The 19235-nt window shown below is 39.6% G+C and overlaps 5 protein-coding genes and 1 long non-coding RNA gene across 10 annotated transcripts in view; 2 read left to right on the top strand and 4 right to left on the bottom strand.

Annotated features, from left to right (window-relative positions):
- Window positions 1–703: 703 nt before the first annotated feature.
- LOC100176666 lies at window positions 704–2335 on the bottom strand. Its single transcript, XM_002131179.4, has 3 exons — window positions 2000–2335; window positions 1575–1675; window positions 704–1081 (listed from the first exon to the last, which is right to left on the bottom strand). Exons 1-3 carry the CDS (start codon window positions 2012–2014, stop codon window positions 772–774), a joined length of 426 nt encoding a protein of 141 aa, XP_002131215.1. The 5' UTR covers window positions 2015–2335; the 3' UTR covers window positions 704–771.
- A 593-nt stretch (window positions 2336–2928) lies between these two features.
- LOC108950083 lies at window positions 2929–4027 on the bottom strand. The gene is made up of 3 exons (XM_018814854.2): window positions 3586–4027; window positions 3398–3501; window positions 2929–3328 (listed from the first exon to the last, which is right to left on the bottom strand). The coding sequence occupies exons 1-3, from the start codon at window positions 3610–3612 to the stop codon at window positions 3016–3018; spliced, it is 444 nt and encodes a 147-aa protein (XP_018670399.2). The 5' UTR covers window positions 3613–4027; the 3' UTR covers window positions 2929–3015.
- Window positions 4028–5132: 1105 nt separating this feature from the next.
- LOC108950049 lies at window positions 5133–6660 on the top strand. Its single transcript, XM_018814698.2, has 3 exons — window positions 5133–5661; window positions 5736–5885; window positions 6384–6660. The coding sequence occupies exons 1-3, from the start codon at window positions 5493–5495 to the stop codon at window positions 6554–6556; spliced, it is 492 nt and encodes a 163-aa protein (XP_018670243.1). The 5' UTR covers window positions 5133–5492; the 3' UTR covers window positions 6557–6660.
- Window positions 6661–7365: 705 nt separating this feature from the next.
- LOC100184480 (protein HEG-like) lies at window positions 7366–10546 on the bottom strand. The gene is made up of 10 exons (XM_026836805.1): window positions 10211–10546; window positions 9675–10116; window positions 9485–9616; window positions 9326–9411; window positions 9107–9268; window positions 8954–9032; window positions 8731–8871; window positions 8315–8437; window positions 7941–8068; window positions 7366–7443 (listed from the first exon to the last, which is right to left on the bottom strand). The coding sequence occupies exons 1-10, from the start codon at window positions 10544–10546 to the stop codon at window positions 7366–7368; spliced, it is 1707 nt and encodes a 568-aa protein (XP_026692606.1).
- A 109-nt stretch (window positions 10547–10655) lies between these two features.
- Window positions 10656–13142, top strand: LOC113474508. Its single transcript, XR_003396170.1, has 2 exons — window positions 10656–10717; window positions 11821–13142. It is a non-coding gene; the product is annotated as an uncharacterized LOC113474508 (long non-coding RNA).
- Window positions 12963–19235, bottom strand: part of LOC100182119 (laminin subunit alpha-2) — a 43759-nt gene continuing 37486 nt past the window's right edge. For 4 of the 5 annotated variants that reach the window (XM_026833892.1, XM_026833887.1, XM_026833897.1 and 1 more), the window contains 15 exons: window positions 18824–18968; window positions 18547–18682; window positions 18396–18419; window positions 17750–17885; window positions 17357–17524; window positions 17150–17295; window positions 16770–16952; window positions 16495–16711; window positions 16291–16415; window positions 16035–16224; window positions 15609–15764; window positions 15052–15205; window positions 14855–14985; window positions 14531–14780; window positions 12963–14297 (listed from right to left, as the gene is read on the bottom strand). In XM_026833892.1, coding sequence (XP_026689693.1) covers window positions 14146–14297; window positions 14531–14780; window positions 14855–14985; window positions 15052–15205; window positions 15609–15764; window positions 16035–16224; window positions 16291–16415; window positions 16495–16711; window positions 16770–16952; window positions 17150–17295; window positions 17357–17524; window positions 17750–17885; window positions 18396–18419; window positions 18547–18682; window positions 18824–18968 — 2313 coding nt within the window. In that variant the 3' untranslated portion in view covers window positions 12963–14145. The remainder of the gene's footprint in view (window positions 14298–14530; window positions 14781–14854; window positions 14986–15051; window positions 15206–15608; window positions 15765–16034; window positions 16225–16290; window positions 16416–16494; window positions 16712–16769; window positions 16953–17149; window positions 17296–17356; window positions 17525–17749; window positions 17886–18395; window positions 18420–18546; window positions 18683–18823; window positions 18969–19235) is intronic. The other variant, XM_026833895.1, reaches the window with a different exon arrangement.

Below are 19235 nucleotides of genomic sequence, written 5' to 3' on the forward strand. Positions count from 1 at the left end.
CAGGCAGTATAATTGTTGCTGTCATACACTGTCTGTATTTCATAAATCCGTGTGGGATTGATAATTGATTATCACCATAAATATGCCACACTAGTATGTTTTACTGCAAGACAACAGTATGTCTTCAGACCTTTAATAATTCGACAAAGCTAATAACCGAAGTTCTATTCTTTACTTTGTAATGCTACTATACTACTGTGGCCCTCTCTAAAGTTCTATCCTTTACCATGTAATGATGCTGTACTACCATGGCTCTCTCTTTATAAAAAGTTGCCTACGTGAGCAACCCGACCAACCACAGCGCGTCTGCTACGGAAACGCAGCGATTTGTGCGCTTCAATTAGGTCATGCTCTAGTCTGTATTTGACGTCTCGTCGCTGACTCTTCTTTACCAAATAGTGGGAACGCGGTAAAGACCAGCTTCGCCTTCTGAACAAGGGCGCAAACTTCGGAAGCCCCAGGAGATTCTTTGCACTCGCAGAAACAAACGCTTGTTGTTTGTTTCACGCAGTTGCATTCACAAACGAAATCCGCCGCTTAGCACCTACTTTCTATTTACCTCTTGAATAGATTTAATCTAATTCAATTTAATCAACTTTTTTACAAGTCTTCGATACGAAAGAAAGTTACCTTTTCGAGGTGGGCTAACCAAAAATCTTATACGGAATGTTTCAAATATATTTATTAATAACTACAGCAATCATTTCTATTTAAAAACACTTGTTATTAAACAAAGTAAAGCATGGGCCTCTTGTTCTGTTGTATATAAGTTCACTTGTTTCTTGAATTACACCTTGACGTCACACGGCCACGGGCCACACAAGTACACGCAGCGTGCAGTGTAACTTCTTCCCAGCTGCCGTCCCTTGTCTGAACTGTAGACACGATTGGAACTGGCACATTTCTTGCCCCACGAATTTTACGACATGTAACAGGGTTCACGCACTTTTTATCGCAGATGACCGATGGCAAGTCCTGTTCCAAATTATGACAGGAAAAAATTATTTGACTCCATCGTGCAACCCCTATATCTTCTCTTGACTCCCCTCCCCGCACTGTGCATTTATTTCTCTTCAAAAATCTGAAAATAAATCGTAAACACTGCATTTAAAAATAGAATAATCATTGTAACGAACGAATGCGTTGTAAAAAAAAAAAACTCTAAACGTTTGATTTTTTGTATTTTTCAAGCAAAATTACAAATTATAAGTCCGCCGCCGTTGCACAGGTGGTTAGCGCGCGCCTGCGCCTCTAACCCAGAAGGGTTCAAGGCTCGTCACTGCTACCATTGTGGGCGTCTGCGTTCTTGGACAAGACACTTAACGGCAATTGCCCCAACTAGTGGTCACTGATGGGCTGTCCAAATTATCAGCCACACATAAAAAATGACAAAATCCAAAAAAAAACGATCACCTACAAAGGGGTAACTCGTAAGCTTGCACGAGCTGTATAAAATGAAACTCCCGTTTTATAACGACGGTCGTTTTCCGGCAACGCGAGGATAAAGTAAGGTATATCGACATTAATATATATATCAATTCAGACTGCTTTCAATTTGTATAAAATCTACTCACTCAACAGTTCTTCGATCTAAACCACGTTTAGCTTTCTTGAACAACTTAGCTTGCTTTGACGCATCTGCCAATACGCTGATGAGCAGGAATAGGGCAATAATCTATAACACAAAATATACAATATTTAAGATATGTTATATAGTAGGTCTGTATAGGGTTAGGAACGATGAGGTTCTCTTTCCTAGTTACATTTAGTAGTAAACGAAAAATATGTACAGAAATAATTACCGCATCTTCACCACTTTAAAGCACGATCAGGAAACATGGGGTTTAGAAGATAACGGTATCCCATGTTACCCCATACAATCATACAACTATACAATACTTAAGTTATGTTATTAATAAGCATACGCTGTATGTATGAGATCTGACTTGTTAAAACACAAACCAGCTTCACATCGACCAATATAATTATACTAACAAACCTGAAAGAACTTCATATTGTTGTAAAAATATAAGCTGTTTTCGTCACTTTAATCTTTCTTTGCTGATAATTTCTGCTTGAGAAATGCTGAATGATGTGCAACCCCATTTCGATCGTTTTTATATGAAAGTTTAGAGAATCGAGTTTCGCTTACAATTGACTTAAATGTTGTATTTTTACAATGTAGCCACACATTTCCCTATTACAGTCAGTTTAAATCGCAATATTTGCTTACGGGGCTTACCGCATGCATTTGGCAATATTTACACGCAGTATATTTACAGAAACACCTGTCCCTATTCCACTGCTTTTGTATCGATTGTTATACATGGACTTTTCGTCAAACTAACAATAACAAAATTCCAGTTTGAGACACCACCCCCGAGTCCAATCCTTTGGTTTTTGGTATACTGCGTATTGTTCCCAAACCTATTCATTTTTCTCTATTGTATCAAATGATTATCCAAATAAAATCTTTGGTCGACAACTTAGCTATAGTTCTCCAGCGATACTGAGAAAAATGTTTGAAACTTTCCTAGTGTGAGTTATGAGTCATATTTCTATTTTAGAATATGTATATACTATAGGTTAATCCCGCACATGATATATACTCTTTCAAAACCCAGAAATTGTAGCTTTTCCCGCCTTCTGTCAATTGCGTTCTGCTGTTTGTTGGTACGCATTCATTAATATGCGCTTTTACTTTTAATTTTATCTCATGGTTAATTATATTTAAAGTATTGACCTACAATGTTAAGTAAATTGATCAAGGTAAAAAGTATGATACAGTTAAGTTTCACTTATTACCATTTATTCCAACTGTAATTTCAATTTGAAAATTTAAAATTTGGTGCAAAAACATTTCGTCGGAATCGTAACGCATAAGTTTCTATTAAACAAATATAAATGAAACTTTAATGTTACATTACTTTGCTTTTATTCAACTCAATAACAAAACACGGCAAAAGGAACTCTATGTTTGTACAACGAATAGAACCCGTTATTTCTGTATAGGATTTAATTTCTGCGCTTTACACAACTCTTTGTCGACCTCTCGCGAGCAACACAAATGCACGCCGTGTTCAAAGTGATGGTTTGACGTTGACCATCTCTCATTACAACGTTGACCGCACCAGGCACCGGAACACTTTTCACTCCACGAAACTGCCGGCAAGTGACCGGATTTATGCACTCTTGACTGCAAATCACCGTCGACAAGGTGGACTGCTCTAAATTCCGACAGAAAAACATAACCTTACTCCATCTTGCAATTCCACGACTGTTGCCTCTGATTTTGCGCACAACAACGCACATGTTGTCCCGCAAAAACCTGTTAAAAGTTACCATACTGAAATAATATTCGTAAATTATTGCGTGAAATACTGTGTAGCATACTTACCGCACAGTAGATGCATCCAGACTCATGATTGCTTTCTTATACAACTGTTGATTTGAAGTTGACGCTTCCTTCAATACGCAGGTCAGGAATAGCAACATCGCAAACTGTAACCAAAACGACATATGCAATGATAAAAACTCATCGGGACTCAAATACGAACTGAATACATGTTTAACCCTGTAACCTACCGGAACTAGTTTCATCGAAATCTTCATACCGTATTATCTTTCTTTAAGTTTCTGATTTCAGCTGTAACTTTACAACGCACAAAGTGATTTGGGATATGATAAAGTTTTTCAAACACCCCATATTTATACGCAGAATTCTAACTGTGAAACTAATTCTCAACTTCATACATATACATTATTGCTTAACACCCTGAAACTAAACTACGAACTCTCGATCAAGGGTTTTACATATTTCACAAAATTTCCATAAAATATGTTAAAGTCTTACCCATCTACACTCTATTTCACAAGTTACACAACGTATACCACCCGAATAACTACCCCGGTACAATTAACACTATAAGTGTCGCTAACTATAATTGAATTAGGTCTTTTCAGGTGCAGGCCGACATATTAACCAACAGCCGAACACAGTTTAGTTTCCTAGTTTACAGGTGGTCGGAAACTAGGTTTATACAAGTTTTCACAGCATAAACTTAGATATTTCCCGACGAATATACATTCGTTGTAAGCGAAACTTTCTTGAAAAGTCCTAACGTGATTTGTTTTGTCTTAGTAAGCGAATAATATGAATTAAAGTTAGATGTAAAAATTGATCGCGTTAAATACGTCACCCAACCATAAAAGGAAAAACAACCAGCATAAAGCAAGAGGTTAACTGCGAATATCGTGCGATGATTCTATACTCGTAGGTTAATTTTAATCGGTGTTATTACGCAGTCACGCAATGGTTTACTCATCTAATTTGCCGTTTCTACTTCCTCTGGTAGTTTTTAATAGTTAGGAACATCCTCAACTTAATGTTTTAAAAGTTTGTCTCCAAATTTGTTCTGCTACTGTTAATTTTTGATATATCGTACTGTGGGGGTAGGATCGGAAATTTTTTCTCACATAAAATCCAAATAACCTCATCATGTTTTAAACAATTAACAACAGTCTATGGGAGTTGTGAGGATACAGTTTTATATTCTCTGAATTGTATTTGTTTACTAGCATTTGAAACGAAAAAATAGAATAAAGTATGCCCCATCTTTCCCACCCTACTCTATTACTAACGGTCAATGGAAGTCATGGGCATATAGTTTTATAACTTTTTAAATGTTCTTTGTTTACTACTAAACGGGGCGAGAAAATAGAGGTAAAAGGTGTCCCATCTTCCCCCACCCTACTGTATAATTATTTGTACGGCAAGGAATAAACTAGGATTTCAGAGTTATATTTTATTGTAAGTGGCCGAATCCGTATATAAAGAGCGATTAGGCTACAAAAAAATAGCAAAAAAATGCAAATGTTTTATTCTTTCGTGCCCATACAAGAAAATTAAACAGACACGTATATATGCACCATTAGTGCATACACTATATCTTTGTATAAGAAAATCGTAAAAAACAAGCATGTAGGGTTGAAAGATATGATATTTTTTCGTGCTTGTAAAATAAATTTATAATAATAAGCACACACGATTTTCATATGTGCTTCAGTTTAAGATAGCAGGTCAGGCAAAAAACCTAATACGTAAACGGAACTTCAAAACCGTCAGTAATAAGAAACGCTGTATCCTTGCATTTAAACATGTTGTATTTCTCCACTACTTATATCACGTATCCGGTGCCGGACAAAGTTAATTAAAAGGTTAGCGCTAATTAAGGGAAACGGACACGCATATGCGACAACATGGGACATGCCGAATCACGGCTTGCTTAAAAATAAACTGCTCGTTTGCACGTGAACAGTATATACGTGCGCATTTGTGTTTTTACATGCGAAAACACCAAAAAAGGAAGAATACTTCAGGAGTCGAAGTATAAAAATCAGATATAGCAGATTGCCAGAAACAGTTTGCGGAATATTCAGTATCCGAGTGTAGTCAACAAAAAAACGGAGCTTAGAATATAAAGAAAATTAAAATGGTGAAGTCCACTGAATTGGCTGCAGTTATTATGTTTGCGTTTAATCTAGCCGCATGCGCCTCGTGTCTCTTCACAACCGGTTGGTTCGTGTACACAAAAGACGGAATTTATCACCAGAAAGGCTTGTTTCTGTCTTGTTTGGATGGTTCTTGCAACATTGATATAGGTAAGACTAAAGCAACATTGATATGACTTGATAGGCGCAATTTTGTGCTTGTTGTAACTAAAGTGTTTCTACAGTGTCTCAAACAGTTGTTGCCAACGTCACGCTTGGTTTGATGTCAGTTTCTTGCCTTGGAATGCTGCTCGGCCTTGCTTGGTTGTTGGTTGGAATTGTTCACGAAAAGAGGCAAATTGTAAAGATCGGTTCTGCTGTTTACATTCTTGCAGGTAAGTTCATTTATTGCACGTCTGTAGCTTGTGTACGGATACATATAACTGTAATGCGATACTCCACTAATAGGCTATACATATAGTAGGGTGGGGAGAGATGGGACACCTTTTCATCATTTTTTCTCCTCCCATTTGGTAGTAAACAAGAAATAAAACCGTTTTTTTGCGTCTCTCATAGACCGTCGTTGTTAATTGTTTAAAACACAATCGGGATATTTGGATATTATTTGCTAAATGTGTCCCGATTTCCCCACCCCATATATATATATCTAAACTATTGAGCCCCAGAATATGTTACTGAATTTCGATCGTTTTTTTAAATACGCGATTTAACTGACTGTGTATGTTTGTTGTAGCCTAAATACTGTGGTGTAGAATAACCTTGCTACAACTTATTGCGTGCTATCACCCTCCCTTATTTCAATACATTCTTCCTTGCGTGTGACGCAAACGCACCGCATGTACAAAAAGTCAAATGTACTTTCTGCTCCCCAGGTATTGGATCGTTTGCGGCTGTCATGGTATATACAGGTCAAACACTGATTTCAAAGTCGTCGCCTCCGCCCTTTGGATACAGTTACGCCTTAGGTTGGGTGGCAGGCATCGGCGGAATTGTTTCTGGCACGGTTGGTTTACTAGCGAGTAAGAAGACATACGACGTCATATAAAAATGTCTGTATTGAGCAATTTGAGTGAAACTTTGTATATTGTAGTCACAACAGTGGGTGTGTGGTTTGGCACAGCAGTTTTGTAATAACAGTTTAAGCAAATAGAATCGCAATGTTTCGTCTGGAACTTTACCGTGTGGCGTCAGTAAAGAGTTAAGCGAAGTACGTAAAATGAAAATAGTTGTGAAAATAAATTAACACAAAAAATTCAAACTAACAAAATAACACAGTAAAATTATATCAACGATCGATTATTACACACGAAAGCATATTAGAAATTATGACAAAAAAATAAATACACATCATTCGTCGGCTTGACATAAACTTATCTTTAACTAATATTTGTGCAAGAAAATTAAACACACACAAGACAATCATCTCCCAAGTGTTCCTTGGAAATAAAATTAATAAAGTCAACGATGGCAAAACAAATGAAACATTCTTGGGTATGAATCTTTACATGTTTTAATTCGTATACCCCAGTAAGCGTGAGTTTAAAAATTCACTGTGGTAGACATGTTTACGAAATTCGATAGGTTTTGACTTAAGTCCTAAACACTAAGACGCTGTCTTCAATTCGATTAAACTAATATTAGATTGTCTCAAACACATTATCTTTGTACACTGAACCCGGTGATATTGATTCCCTATCAACGATTTTTTTTAAATTTACAGCTTTTTACATTTGATCGTTAAAACCATTTTGGGCGTTCATATATTTGTCACTATGGAAACATCACAATACCGTGTACTGTTCGTGCCCTGTTGTTATGAATTGTGCGCCAAATCCACGGGATTTTCAATTGAAACTATAAATAACTCCTCTGCTCTATAGATTCATACGCATTGTTAGTTCTACCAGCTCCTTCCAGCTCGTTGTAAGCATTCTGAAAACCATTTTTCAGTTTAGGTATATGCGTTTAGATATTTCAAGATTTCGCCCCTCTTTTGTTTCTCTTTACATATACTTACATTGTACGCGCTCGTTCGTTTCGGTGGGTGGTTCTGCTGTCAAAGAAATTTCATTCCATAAAACGATAAGACGTAACCCCGATATATTGGTATAATAAATAAATTACTATCACGTGTTTTTAAAAAAGTTAAAAAAAAAACAGGAACACGTTTTTACCACAGCTTATTTTACATGGCATGTCTTCTGTGCTTTTTTTGTTACTGTAATCTAGTAGGGTGGGGAAAGATGGCACACCCTTAGCACATAATATCCAAATATCCGATCGTGTTTTAAACAATTAACAACGGTCTTTGGGAGTCGTGAGATTACGGTTTTAGAAACCTTTGAATGTTCTTTGTTTACTGACAAATAAGGCAAAAAAATACAGTTTCCATCTTCCCCCACCCTACTATATATCTCTTCAATACGTACCATCCATACGTCGTTCGAGTAACTTTTAGACTTCGCTGTTTTGCGTTTTCTCCAAAAGCAAAATACAGCAACGAGAATAAGTATTCCTCCAATACAGCAAGCAAATATGACGAACACGAGCAACCAAGCTAGAAAAAAAAGCCGTGGAATATTTGACCCTAAACAACTATACTAAATAAGAAAACAATACGGTTTTGTATTTTAGCATTCTATTCTGAATGACTGAGATCATGTGGTACCTTAAAGAACCGAATATTCTTAGATTACTGTATAGCTTTAATTCAACACCCAATTATAACAAGGGCCACAGCAATACAATTAAATTTCCCCACAACAGTACAATAGAAAACAAATAAAGATAAAGCCATACTAACCATCGTTGCAATTCTGTCCAGAGAAGCCAAAGTTACAGGAGCAGTAAGGCGCTAATGTTGCTGGGTCTACCACGCACACACCGTTGGGGCCGTTACAGTGACTGTTCGTGATACAAATTTTAGCTGTAACAAATAGGAGGTGTATTTAAGTTGTTAGGTATGTCTTCTCCTCGAGGTTGACTTATACTGTGTCATAATAAAACACTACAGACGCAATATATATAGGGGTGTGGTGTTTGTGGATCTATGCAGCGCAGCTTATGACGCAAGCCAAAAATGTTTGAACATGGCTTTAGTCACACATACCAACGTTGCGCACAAACGTCCTTTGCTGTAAAAATCTCACATGAATTTGACGGTCAAATAAAAGCACAATATAATCTTTTAATCAAAACCCGAAAATCCAGGAACCTCACCTTCGCAGTATCTTTCATTGCCAGGCATTGTGTAGAAACCTTCCGAGCAAACACAACTCAAAGTTCCTCCAGTTGCCTGGCATTGTGTGCTAGTTACGTCACAATAATCCTTGTTCGCTTCGCATACCACATCTCCTGCATCTGTTTGAAAATGAATATATTACCCTTTTCTTCAAATACGAGTTACCGTATATAACCAAATTGTAAAAAGGTCAGTACATACTTCCCGCTGCCGCCACAGACGTTTTCGGAACTACTTGAATTCCACCAATTGAACATGGTTCTGTCGTATCAACATTGCACTGTGGTGTAATTAACGTGTTAGTACCTTGAATATTTGAAAATGTCGGCATTGTTATATTATGGCTCAGCTTACATTTTGTTCTGTCAAATAGTCTGAAAACCAGTTTGAAATGTAACTTGAATTCACATTTGATTCAGCAGAGTAGAACAACTGATAATTCCAAATAGTTTCATCACTTGAAGACGTCGCAGTAACACTTACAAATCCACTCGAATTCGCATACGATTGCGTCAGCTGTTATATGCGAGTGATTAGTTTTGTATTGGAAACATTATTTTAATACAAACATACTATTTCTTCGACTGTTTGTTGAGTTACAGCGCGCTTTTTTCTTTTTCCAGCTATCGAAATCTTTAATTTTCCTCCAAATTGCAAACCTGCAACCGTACATATTGTACCGTTATTGCTGTTGTCTAAATTAAGCTATATACACATTGACAAAAATATTACCTGACACACAAACGCCATTGGATTCGTACTGGGGTGGTTTACATATGCACGTATATCCATTAGTAAGATCACTGCAGTAACTACCGGGTTTGATGCTGCATATTTGTGGTTGATCAAGACATTCATTTATATCTGTATAAATTGAAAGTTTGTTATAGTTGGGTATTAGTTTTATGTTAATCAAATTTACCTTCTGTACTGCTGGCTGCTGTTGTGGGGTCTATTACAACCGGTGACTGTGAGCTCGATTCGGTTGTCACAGCTGGTTGGTTGGTCGCACCATTACTGGTTGCAGCTGGTTGGTTGGTCGCACCATCACTGGTTGCAGCTGGTTGGTTGGTCGCACCATTACTGGTTGCAGCGGGTTGGTTGGTCGCACCATCACTGGTTGCAGCTGGTTGGTTGGTCGCACCATTACTGGTTGCAGCTGGTTGGTTGGTCGCACCATCAGTGGTTGCCACTGGTTGGTTGGTCGAAGTATCACTAGTTGCAGGTAGTAGTTTGGTCGAAGTGGTTACAGCGGGTTGTTTGGTCGCAGTGGTTGCAGCTGCTTGGCTGGTGGCAACGTCACTGGATGCAGTTGGTTGTTTGGTGCCACAGTGGTTGCAGGTGGTTGGCTGGTCGCACCATCGCTGGTTGAAGCTGGTTGTTTGGTCGCAGTGGTTGCAGCTGGTTGACTGGTAGTACCATCGGTAGTGGCAGTTAGTTGTTTGGTCGCGATATCACTGGTTGCAACTGGTAGTTTGGTCGCAGTGGTTGCAGCTGGTTGGCTGATCGCAACATCACTGGTTGCACGTGGTTGGCTGGTGCCAACATCACTGGTTGCAGCTGGTTGGTTGGTCGCACTATCGCTGGTTGAAGCTGGTAGTTTGGTCGCAGTGGTTGCAGCTGGTTGACTGGTACTACCATCAGTGGTGGCAGTTGGTTGTTTGGTCGCGATATCACTGGTTGCAACTGGTAGTTTGGTCGCAGTGGTGGCAGTTGGTTGGTTGGTCGCACCATCGCTTGTTGCAGCTGGTAGTTTGGTTGCAGTGGTTGCAGGTGGTTGGTTGGTCGCAACATCACTGGTTAGGGGTAGTTGGCTGATCGCACCATCACTGGTTGCAGTTGGTTGTTTGGTCGCAGTGGTTGCAAGTGGTTGGTTGGTCGCACCTTTACTGGTTGCGGCTGGTTGGCTGATCGCACCATCACTTGTTGCAGTTGGGTGTTGGGTCGCAATATCACTGGTTGCAGGTGGTTGGTTGGTCGCACCATCACTGGTTGCAGTTGGTAGTTTGGTCGCAGTGGTTGCAGCTGATTGACTGATCGCAACATCACTGGTTACAGTTGGTTGGTTGGTCGCAGCATCGCTGGTGGCAGCTGGTTGGTTGGTCGCAGTGGTTGCAGGTGGTTGGTTGGTGGCACCATCACTGGTTGCAGCTGGTAGTTTGGTCGCAGTGGTTGCAGCTGGTAGTTTGGTCGGAGTGGTTGCAGCTGGTTGGCTGATCGCAACATCACTGGTTGCAGCTGGTTGGTTGGTCGCAGTGGTTGCAGGTGGTTGGTTGGTCGCACCATCACTGGTTGCAGCTGGTAGTTTGGTCGCAGTGGTTGCAGCTGGTTGGCTGATCGCAACATCACTGGTCACAGCTGGTTGGTTGGTCGCACCTATCAGTGGTGGCAGCTGGTTGGCTGGTCGCACCATCACTGGTTGCAGCTGGTTGGTTGGTCGCACTGGTTGCAGGTGGTTGGTTGGTCGCACCATCACTGGTTGCAGCTGGTAGTTTGGTCGCAGTGGTTGCAGCTGGTTGGCTGATCGCAACATCACTGGTCGCAGCTGGTTGGTTGGTCGCACCATCACTGGTTGCAGCTGGTTGGTTGGTCGCACCATTACTGGTTGCGGCTGGTTGGTTGGTCGCACCATCACTGGTTGCAGCTGGTTGGTTGGTCGCACCATTACTGGTTGCGGCCGGTTGGCTGATCGCACCATCACTGGTTGCAGCTGGTTGGTTGGTCGCACCATCACTGGTTGCAGCTGGTTGGTTGGTCGCACCATCACTGGTTGCAGCTGGTTGGTTGGTCGCACCATTACTGGTTACAGCTGATTGGCTGATCCCACCATCACTGGTTGCACTTGCCTGTTCGGTCGCAATATCACTGGTTGCAGCTGGTAGTTTGGTCGCAGTGGTTGCAGGTGGTTGGTTGGTCGCACCATTACTGGTTGCGGCTGGTTGGCTGATCGCACCATCACTTGTTGCAAGTTGGGTGTAGGGTCGCAATATCACTGGTTGCAGCTGGTTGGTTGGTCGCACCATCGCTGTTTGCAACTAATTGATTGGTCGCACTTTGGGGGGTTGCAGCTGGTTGGTTGGTCGCACCATCGCTGGTTGCAACTAATTGGTTGGTCGCACCATCACTGGTTGCAGCTGGTTGGTTGGTCGCACCATTACTGGTTGCGGCTGGTTGGCTGATCGCAACATCACTGGTTGCAGCTGGTTGGTTGGTCGCACCATTACTGGTTACAGCTGGTTGGCTGATCCCACCATCACTGGTTGCACTTGCCTGTTCGGTCGCACCATCACTGGTCGCAGGTGGTTGGTTGGTCGCAGTGGTTTCAGCTGGTTGGCTGGTCGCACCATCACTGGATACCAGACTGGTAACTTCTGTAACAATGTCTGGGGATACGGCGGTAGAAGTATCCTGAGAATTGGCTAGACCTGTCAGTGTCATTGCCATGACAGCATATACCATTATACAGATTGTGTTCATTTTAGAAATTTGTAATTTTTAAATCTGAATCTTAAAGGTCTAAACAGAATGCATAGAAATAGTTTGCACTGGCACTAATGAGCGAAATAATAGAAAACTATCTAACAAAAAGGTTTCTCACTTATTACTAAGTTTTTAAACTAAAATCTACCCCTGTCTAAAAATCCCCACTTTCGGTCACGTTGAGTTCTAAACGTTGTCGCCGTCTGGCCATGGCTTTTATGTTATACACAGAACTATTATTGAATATGGCGTATTTATAATGGTCGATGACGCAATCATAGCGCGTGCTTCTTCGTACATCCAATGTTAAATATTTGCTTGATCAAACACTTCCATCGCGCGCGTTAGATTTCTCAGTATACCTCCCAAGTAAAGTATGTCTATAATAATTGTTCAAGTTTTAAGCTAGTTCTCCTTACCGAATTCTTATTTTTAGTTGCAGGTACTTATCTTTCGCAGTTTATCGCGTGTCGATATATGTTTACTTTATTTCGCAATGCGCAAATGTGGTGGAGGTGACAATATTAAAGTTATTTTTTGGACCATGTTTTTCCATGGTACCGTTTAATCTGTTGTACGTGTTAAAGTATTAAATTTCATAAACAAGGTGATGTACAGAATAAATAGATAGATAAGTATCTCCACAGAGGTTGACACGGCATGTGTGCAGAGCAAACGATACCAAAGTTTCGGTAGTGATTTTCACAACACTCAATCAACAAAGCACACGTGCATCGCTTTTTCCTTTTGTATTTGAATTTCAATTTCGCGCGAAACTGCTCACAGTGAGATGATTATGACGTAATATAAAGTGAGAGATAGTAATAATCACAACGAATTAAACAATGTGACAACTATCGAAAATAATTACTTTGTTAAATCACCATGACATGACTAATGTGTCGGTTAGTGTGCTTGTGTGCTGATGATGACAAATATAAAAGTGTGAATTGTGCGAGTTACAAACAGGTACAGTAATAATATCGATGCTGTTTTGTTTGTAGATTCCATATGAACAAAAATGAACGCGGACGTTTCGTGCAAAGCGACGAGAACGCCACAGCTTTTTAAAACTTGTAAATCCACAACAACAAAAAAAGAATGTAAAAATAAGAAAAAAATATGCTGATTCGGTTCGCAGTTCTCGTTGAAAATCACACGAGGTTTGGGCCGCCTAGTACAATAGACAACAAGCGCATTAACATGGCGCATGAATGGTTATAATACTACACAAGTGTGGTCTGGAATTTAAAACTTATACTTGTTCAGGCACGTTGGTTGTTTAAGCATACAAGGCGTGTTTTGGGTAAATAAACTGACTTAAACTTAAATACATGGAAATTCCTAAAAGATTGACCCAACGACTATTTGGGTAACTGTATGATTATTGTTTCTGAGGTGTAACCATTTGCGCATAAAAATATAAAACAATAAGAAAAAAGTACGTGGGCCAGACAAGCGCAAACATGTGCATTTCGACTTATATGAAAGTGAATGAAAAATAATAATATGAACAGAAAAAAGAAAAAGAATATTAAGTAATAAATTGATTTGTTACAAAATTACAAGAACACGATCTTATATTACACCTCAAGTTTTGTAAGCACCCGGAAACACTAAAACATGTGATTCCTGGACCGTTGTCGCAATAACATAATAGGTCATCAAACGTGTTTACGGCACCGCGCATTTCATGCAGTAGTTAGCAGTATAAAACAAAAGTGTATCGACTGTGGTTACTATCTTGTTCGTACCATATAAGGCAGAACCTGTACCGCTTCGCTTGTGGGGCAATATCATTGCCTATTTGTAACATTTGTTCGTCAGAAAAGTGAAGTGTCAACTCAAGTGCGTGTTGTATTACTCACCCACCGCACGTTACAAAGCCCCTTTGGTTTGTCATTGTTCTTCGTTTATTTTCGTTTAGGGCATGAGTTGGGATAAACCCCGACAGTCTCCGGGACTTCATCGAAATGAACAACTTGTGTGGTTTTCAATTTCATACTTCGAATGCAACCCTGGAAGTTCTCTTTCGTACGAAGCTGATTTTGTCTTACGCCACTATCTGTAAAATATACACAAAGTTATATATAACTTGCACAAGGTGTATATAAAATAAAACACCCGAGTTGTACCGAAGCTACCCCTCCACGCGAGGTTAAATAAATAAAACTCATACATACAAAAAGTTAATTGTACTCCATACTCGTGTTTGAGCTTTGTGTGTGAATAAATTACAATACAGGGATAAAAAGAGTGTTTGAAATAATTTTATCGCGACATGCGCGAACAACATACCTGGTAATCCACCGATATATAACGGATCTTTTGTATCAGCGGAGTTAGTAGTAGCTGTGCTGGTAACTGTTGTTACAACATTACCATCAACTGAAAGGTCTAATGTGTTCATGTCTTTGTTCGCGACCAATGAATGCCATCGACCGTCGCATAAATTAAACTTAGTTCTTCGACCGGATCTACGGATTGTAGATTCATCGCTGTATACAGCTTGAAACGGGCCGGCTCCGTTGTCAGCGCGAAAATAAATCTAAAAGAAATATGAGAGTTAAACAATGGCATGCGAAAATACACGTGGTGTATTTTATCACAGGATAAACATACCGATCCGTTTACAAGTTCGATTGCTAGACCATCTGATCGTATGTTGTCGATAGCGAGTAAGATGCCATTAGGAGCCCAAGTTCGGAACTCCAGTTCAATTAACATGCTGGGACCGACTCTGTATTTCTTGCCTGTTAAAATCAAAATGTAAAAAAAACGAACAGTTGCTTTACTGTAGTGTATGGGATTGGTCTTACTATAAACAGCGTATCCTTTCCCGTTAAAAAAAGCTCCGCCTTCTATTTTCTTATAGCACTTGTCGACTTTGAATGCGGACGTGGGTTTCGCAAGGTTCAGCTTCCGTCTTCTGTTTAACGTCAGATCCTTGATACAAGCGTCCATGCTTGACAACTGAAATACAACGTGTCTAAGATGTGTTTAACAAACCCTATATGTCGCATTCTTTCTTGTAAACTACGTAGGTAATTTTATTAATTCTTCCCGGTGCAAACAAAGGTTACAAAAGCCGTTGGTTGGATAAAAGGCTTCTATATTCTACACCCGAGAATAAGGGCTTGGCGCCGCCACCATTATGGGCGTGTATGTGTCCTTGGGCAAGACACGTCACAGCAGTTTATTCAACCCAGTGGTCCTTAAAAAGTTTCTAAATAGTTGCAATAAAAATATATATAATTTAACAAAAAAACTACATTTTTGGTAAGTGTGGGCGGGCGCGAACTGCTGTGTTATTACAACTGTTGTTAAGGATAAATAAGTTACATACATTCATTTATTTCATATAATTTGTTCGTACCTGGCCAATTTTATTGGAGTTGAAACTTTCAGGCAAACCACCCACGTAAAGTGTATTTTCAACACCCATACTGTTTGCTCCTTTCGGGGATGTGGTTTTAGTTTTAACCCCGTCCACAGCGATGAAACCCTTTCTTCGGGATCTTTTCAGTCGAATCTGAAAAAATAGTGTGTTTAGAGATGCCTTATTAGCATATTAAAATAACATTTACGCAATTTTAAACTGGAAATGAATTTAACAGATCTTTATTTTAAATTTAGGGCGTTGTATTGTTGAAAAAAGTGGGTTCCATATAAAAGTGGGTTCTATATCTATATGTGGCACGCCATGCGACCTGATATTTAGACCAGAGTTAGGCTTCTTTACTCGCCATTTTGCGGTAATAAGTGTCTATTTGTGTAAATATATATCACGGCGTCTATTTACCCTGTGCCATTTTCCATCATTTATTCGAACTGTGCTGTCTGCTTCACCTCTGCCGCGACCATTATCAAACTGAAAGACTGGAAAACCTTCTTTTACTTTCAACGCAAAGAAATCCACCTGCGTTTTGTGGCCAGCGTAGAGCAAGATGCCGTTGCGTGCAAGCGTGCGAACTTTCAAATCAAAAGTGAACCTACATTAAATAACGATTAGACATATGGATCTTATTGCCGATTAAATCAAAGCAAACGAATCTCACTTTCTGGAGATAGTCTTGTTAAGGTGGAAAGTAACATGACTGTTTCGACTTAAACCGAAGTGAGCGGACGAATCTCGAATAACTGGCATTCGTCCAGACACAGATCTACAAAACGGGCTGTCGGTCTGTAAGGAAAAGCAATTTACAAATTTTAGCTTCATGAATTTTACGAAGGAAAAAAGGTGGCAGAGTGTTTCAACTTACCATATTAGGTTGGGCTGCTACCATTGGCGGTTGGTGGGATAGCTCATTGGGCTCAGTTTTCGGAGTTGTCGATCTTTTAGGTGGATTCATAGAATCTGCTGTGGTAATAGTTGTGGGAGAAGTGACGGTAAGGAAGGGCTGAGGTTCAAACTTCACGAACGCGCAGGTTCCAAAATATGAATTCTTGGCTTTTAAAGCTCTCATGAAATTGACCAACCTGCCAAAACGACCATGATAAGACTCATATGAAGATGAGATCACGACAAAATACTCACAGATCAGATATGACAGCTCGCACGCAACCGTTCAGTGATGCACCCGTGCCAAGCGCCTGCGTTGAGTTGAAAACGTCAGGGACCCCGCCGACGAAAAATCGTCGCACTACGATTGGTTGATTGGTGTCACGTGGAAGAAATTCGCTGACAAAGTCACCTTGCTCGTTCATTTGTAAAGTAATGCTGGAATAAATTGAAACGGTCATATTTTGGTTTTACAAAGTTTTAAATGTCAAGTTTAATTGGCAAGCAAACTACCGAACAGCATTGGCTGTATGCGGAAATATCGTGAGTGGGTTAGTTAAATGAATGAATGAAGTAATTTTCGCATGACAGGGATATAACCATTCAGTCAAAGTCGTATCTTACACATCCCTTACTTTGCTCCATTCCTATGTAAAGTTGCCGTGTGTTCAGCGCCGTCGTCGTAAACGTTGAATTTCGAAACGACGCTAATATGGGGACTTCCAGGTTGCTTTACTGTACAATGTACGAAACCATCCAGCACATACAGTGAATAAAACGCCTACGTATAGAAAATTTAATATTAAATGACTATTAAACACATCATCAGACACCAAGCTTACCTCATCTGTTTGCCGCCGTCTCCTCATTTTACGATTTTCGGTTGTTCCAAGTAACAACACCGCATCGTTCCTTGTATTGAAACTAATAGAGATTGAATCAGTCGGTTTCAAGTTAATTGGTTCCAGTTCCACATATCCGCCATCTGATATACCAATGTCTCGTGTAACCTGTTAACATTGTATTTCGTAATGAAATAGTACAGTTGTTTCGCTGATTTGGGGGTTATTTATTGTTTCGTGCTTGTTTTAAAAATATATATGCCTAGTAAATAGTGCTCGCGGGTGTGCCGTGAAACTTCCACTACAATAACGTTGAAACAATTCACCATTTATAAACCTTGTTATATCCCAATGTTAAAGGAACTACATGGTGATAAAGTAGTTAGCACTCACCGTATTTGGGCAAGTCGTTAAAACCCCGGAATCCCTTTCCACGGCTTCCACAACTGTGCTCTTTAGCGACCTCAGAAGGTTATTTTGAGTAAACTCCTTCAAACAACCGACAAACGAAACTTTGGTAACGCCCGCTCTAAAATATTGAAAATTATTTATGTCGCTGACTGTCATAGATAATATACATAAAGTTTGATTGTGGCAAATTAAACTGCGCATTTTAGCAAGCAGTGAGGTTGTACATTTTAACATATATGTCTTCATAATAAGCAGCAAATAATACTTTCAATTTTTAACATCACAGCGGAAAAAGGTTAAGTTACTAAACCGTTCAAATCCAATCATGCTAGTTTACTAATGTTAAGGTGTCTACTAAAACAACCGCGCATATTATTATACAATCAAACCATTCCAGTCGCCGTTTCAGGCTAAATAGAAAGTTTACCGCACACAATAAAGCGTACATTGGCTGACTGCATTTAAAGCCAGTCCCAAATGTTACATTTCGGTTTAATACGTTGGTTTAGTTCACACGTTAGTACAAAGTAATCCCATTACGTATTCGTCGGTTTAGAAGTCTAGTAAAGCAACGCATTAAAACTATGTTGGCACATGCGCAGCACACGGTAACACATACGGTCATTACCTCACTTGGAACCCGAAATAGTCCCTAATACGGAAAGAATATGTAAGGTTTACGAAGTAATGTACCTGAACAAGCACAAGTATACACTGCTGGGTAAAGTCTAGGGCTAATAAAACACCGCTTATCAAACAACCATGCATAGCTAACATACTTGATCGTTCTGTCGGTCGGAAACCCCCCAACGCACATGACGTCATCACTCGTAAAGTTTAATTCTTCATCCGACCCTGGTATTCGGAGCCAAACATTCTCCTGACTTTGGTTGATGGCTCTTATTAAAAGAAGGGCTACAAAAATTCAAATGTGTCAACGGTAATATTTAAATGGGCTTTACCTTTTTTCGTGAAAAAGTGATGTTTTTTTTAAATTACTATTAGTTAAGATGTTTAGTGAAGGTTTGAGTATAACTTCAGTTCACTGTTACTTACAATTTCCGTTAAAACGTCGGAACGTAACTTGCACCCACTCTCCAGTGTTGTATTGGTTCTCTGTTGTCGCATTGTGCACCCCGTTACCCAGATCTATTTTCAATACGATTCTACCATCTTTAAGCTCGATAGAATAAAAATCCGGCTAAAAATTAAAATTGCCCTTATAATATTGAAATTTATCTTACAGTAGGGGGAGAAAGATGGGACACTTTTTTCTATTTTCTTGTTTCATTTGGTAGAAAACAAAGAGCATTCAAAAAATTATAAAACCATATCCTTACGATTCAGATAGAGATAGACCGTTGTTAATTGTTTAAAACACGATCCGTATATTTAGACACTATGTGCTAAAGGTGTCTCGTCTTCCCCACCCTACTATACATCACGTTCTCCTAGTATTGTGTACATA

The sequence above is a fragment of the Ciona intestinalis genome, chromosome 1, assembly GCF_000224145.3.
Source record: "Ciona intestinalis chromosome 1, KH, whole genome shotgun sequence".
NCBI lineage: Eukaryota > Metazoa > Chordata > Ascidiacea > Phlebobranchia > Cionidae > Ciona > Ciona intestinalis.

Coding starts and splice junctions, on each gene's coding strand:
- LOC100176666 (XM_002131179.4), bottom strand. Junction 1,082..1,574: donor TTAGATCGAAGAACTGTTGA/GTGAGTAGATTT, acceptor ATTTATTTTCAG/ATTTTTGAAGAGAAATAAAT.
- LOC108950083 (XM_018814854.2), bottom strand. CDS start 3,612: ATGAAGATTTCGATGAAACTAGTTCCG. Junction 3,502..3,585: donor TTTCGATGAAACTAGTTCCG/GTAGGTTACAGG, acceptor TTTTGGTTACAG/TTTGCGATGTTGCTATTCCT. Junction 3,329..3,397: donor CTGGATGCATCTACTGTGCG/GTAAGTATGCTA, acceptor AACTTTTAACAG/GTTTTTGCGGGACAACATGT.
- LOC108950049 (XM_018814698.2), top strand. CDS start 5,493: ATGGTGAAGTCCACTGAATTGGCTGCAGTTATTATGTTTGCGTTTAAT. Junction 5,662..5,735: donor TTCTTGCAACATTGATATAG/GTAAGACTAAAG, acceptor GTGTTTCTACAG/TGTCTCAAACAGTTGTTGCC. Junction 5,886..6,383: donor TGCTGTTTACATTCTTGCAG/GTAAGTTCATTT, acceptor TCTGCTCCCCAG/GTATTGGATCGTTTGCGGCT.
- LOC100184480 (XM_026836805.1), bottom strand. CDS start 10,546: ATGTTGCGACCAACCAACCACCTGCAACCACTGCAACCAAACTACCAG. Junction 9,617..9,674: donor AGCAGCCAGCAGTACAGAAG/GTAAATTTGATT, acceptor CAATTTATACAG/ATATAAATGAATGTCTTGAT. Junction 9,412..9,484: donor CAATGGCGTTTGTGTGTCAG/GTAATATTTTTG, acceptor GTACGGTTGCAG/GTTTGCAATTTGGAGGAAAA.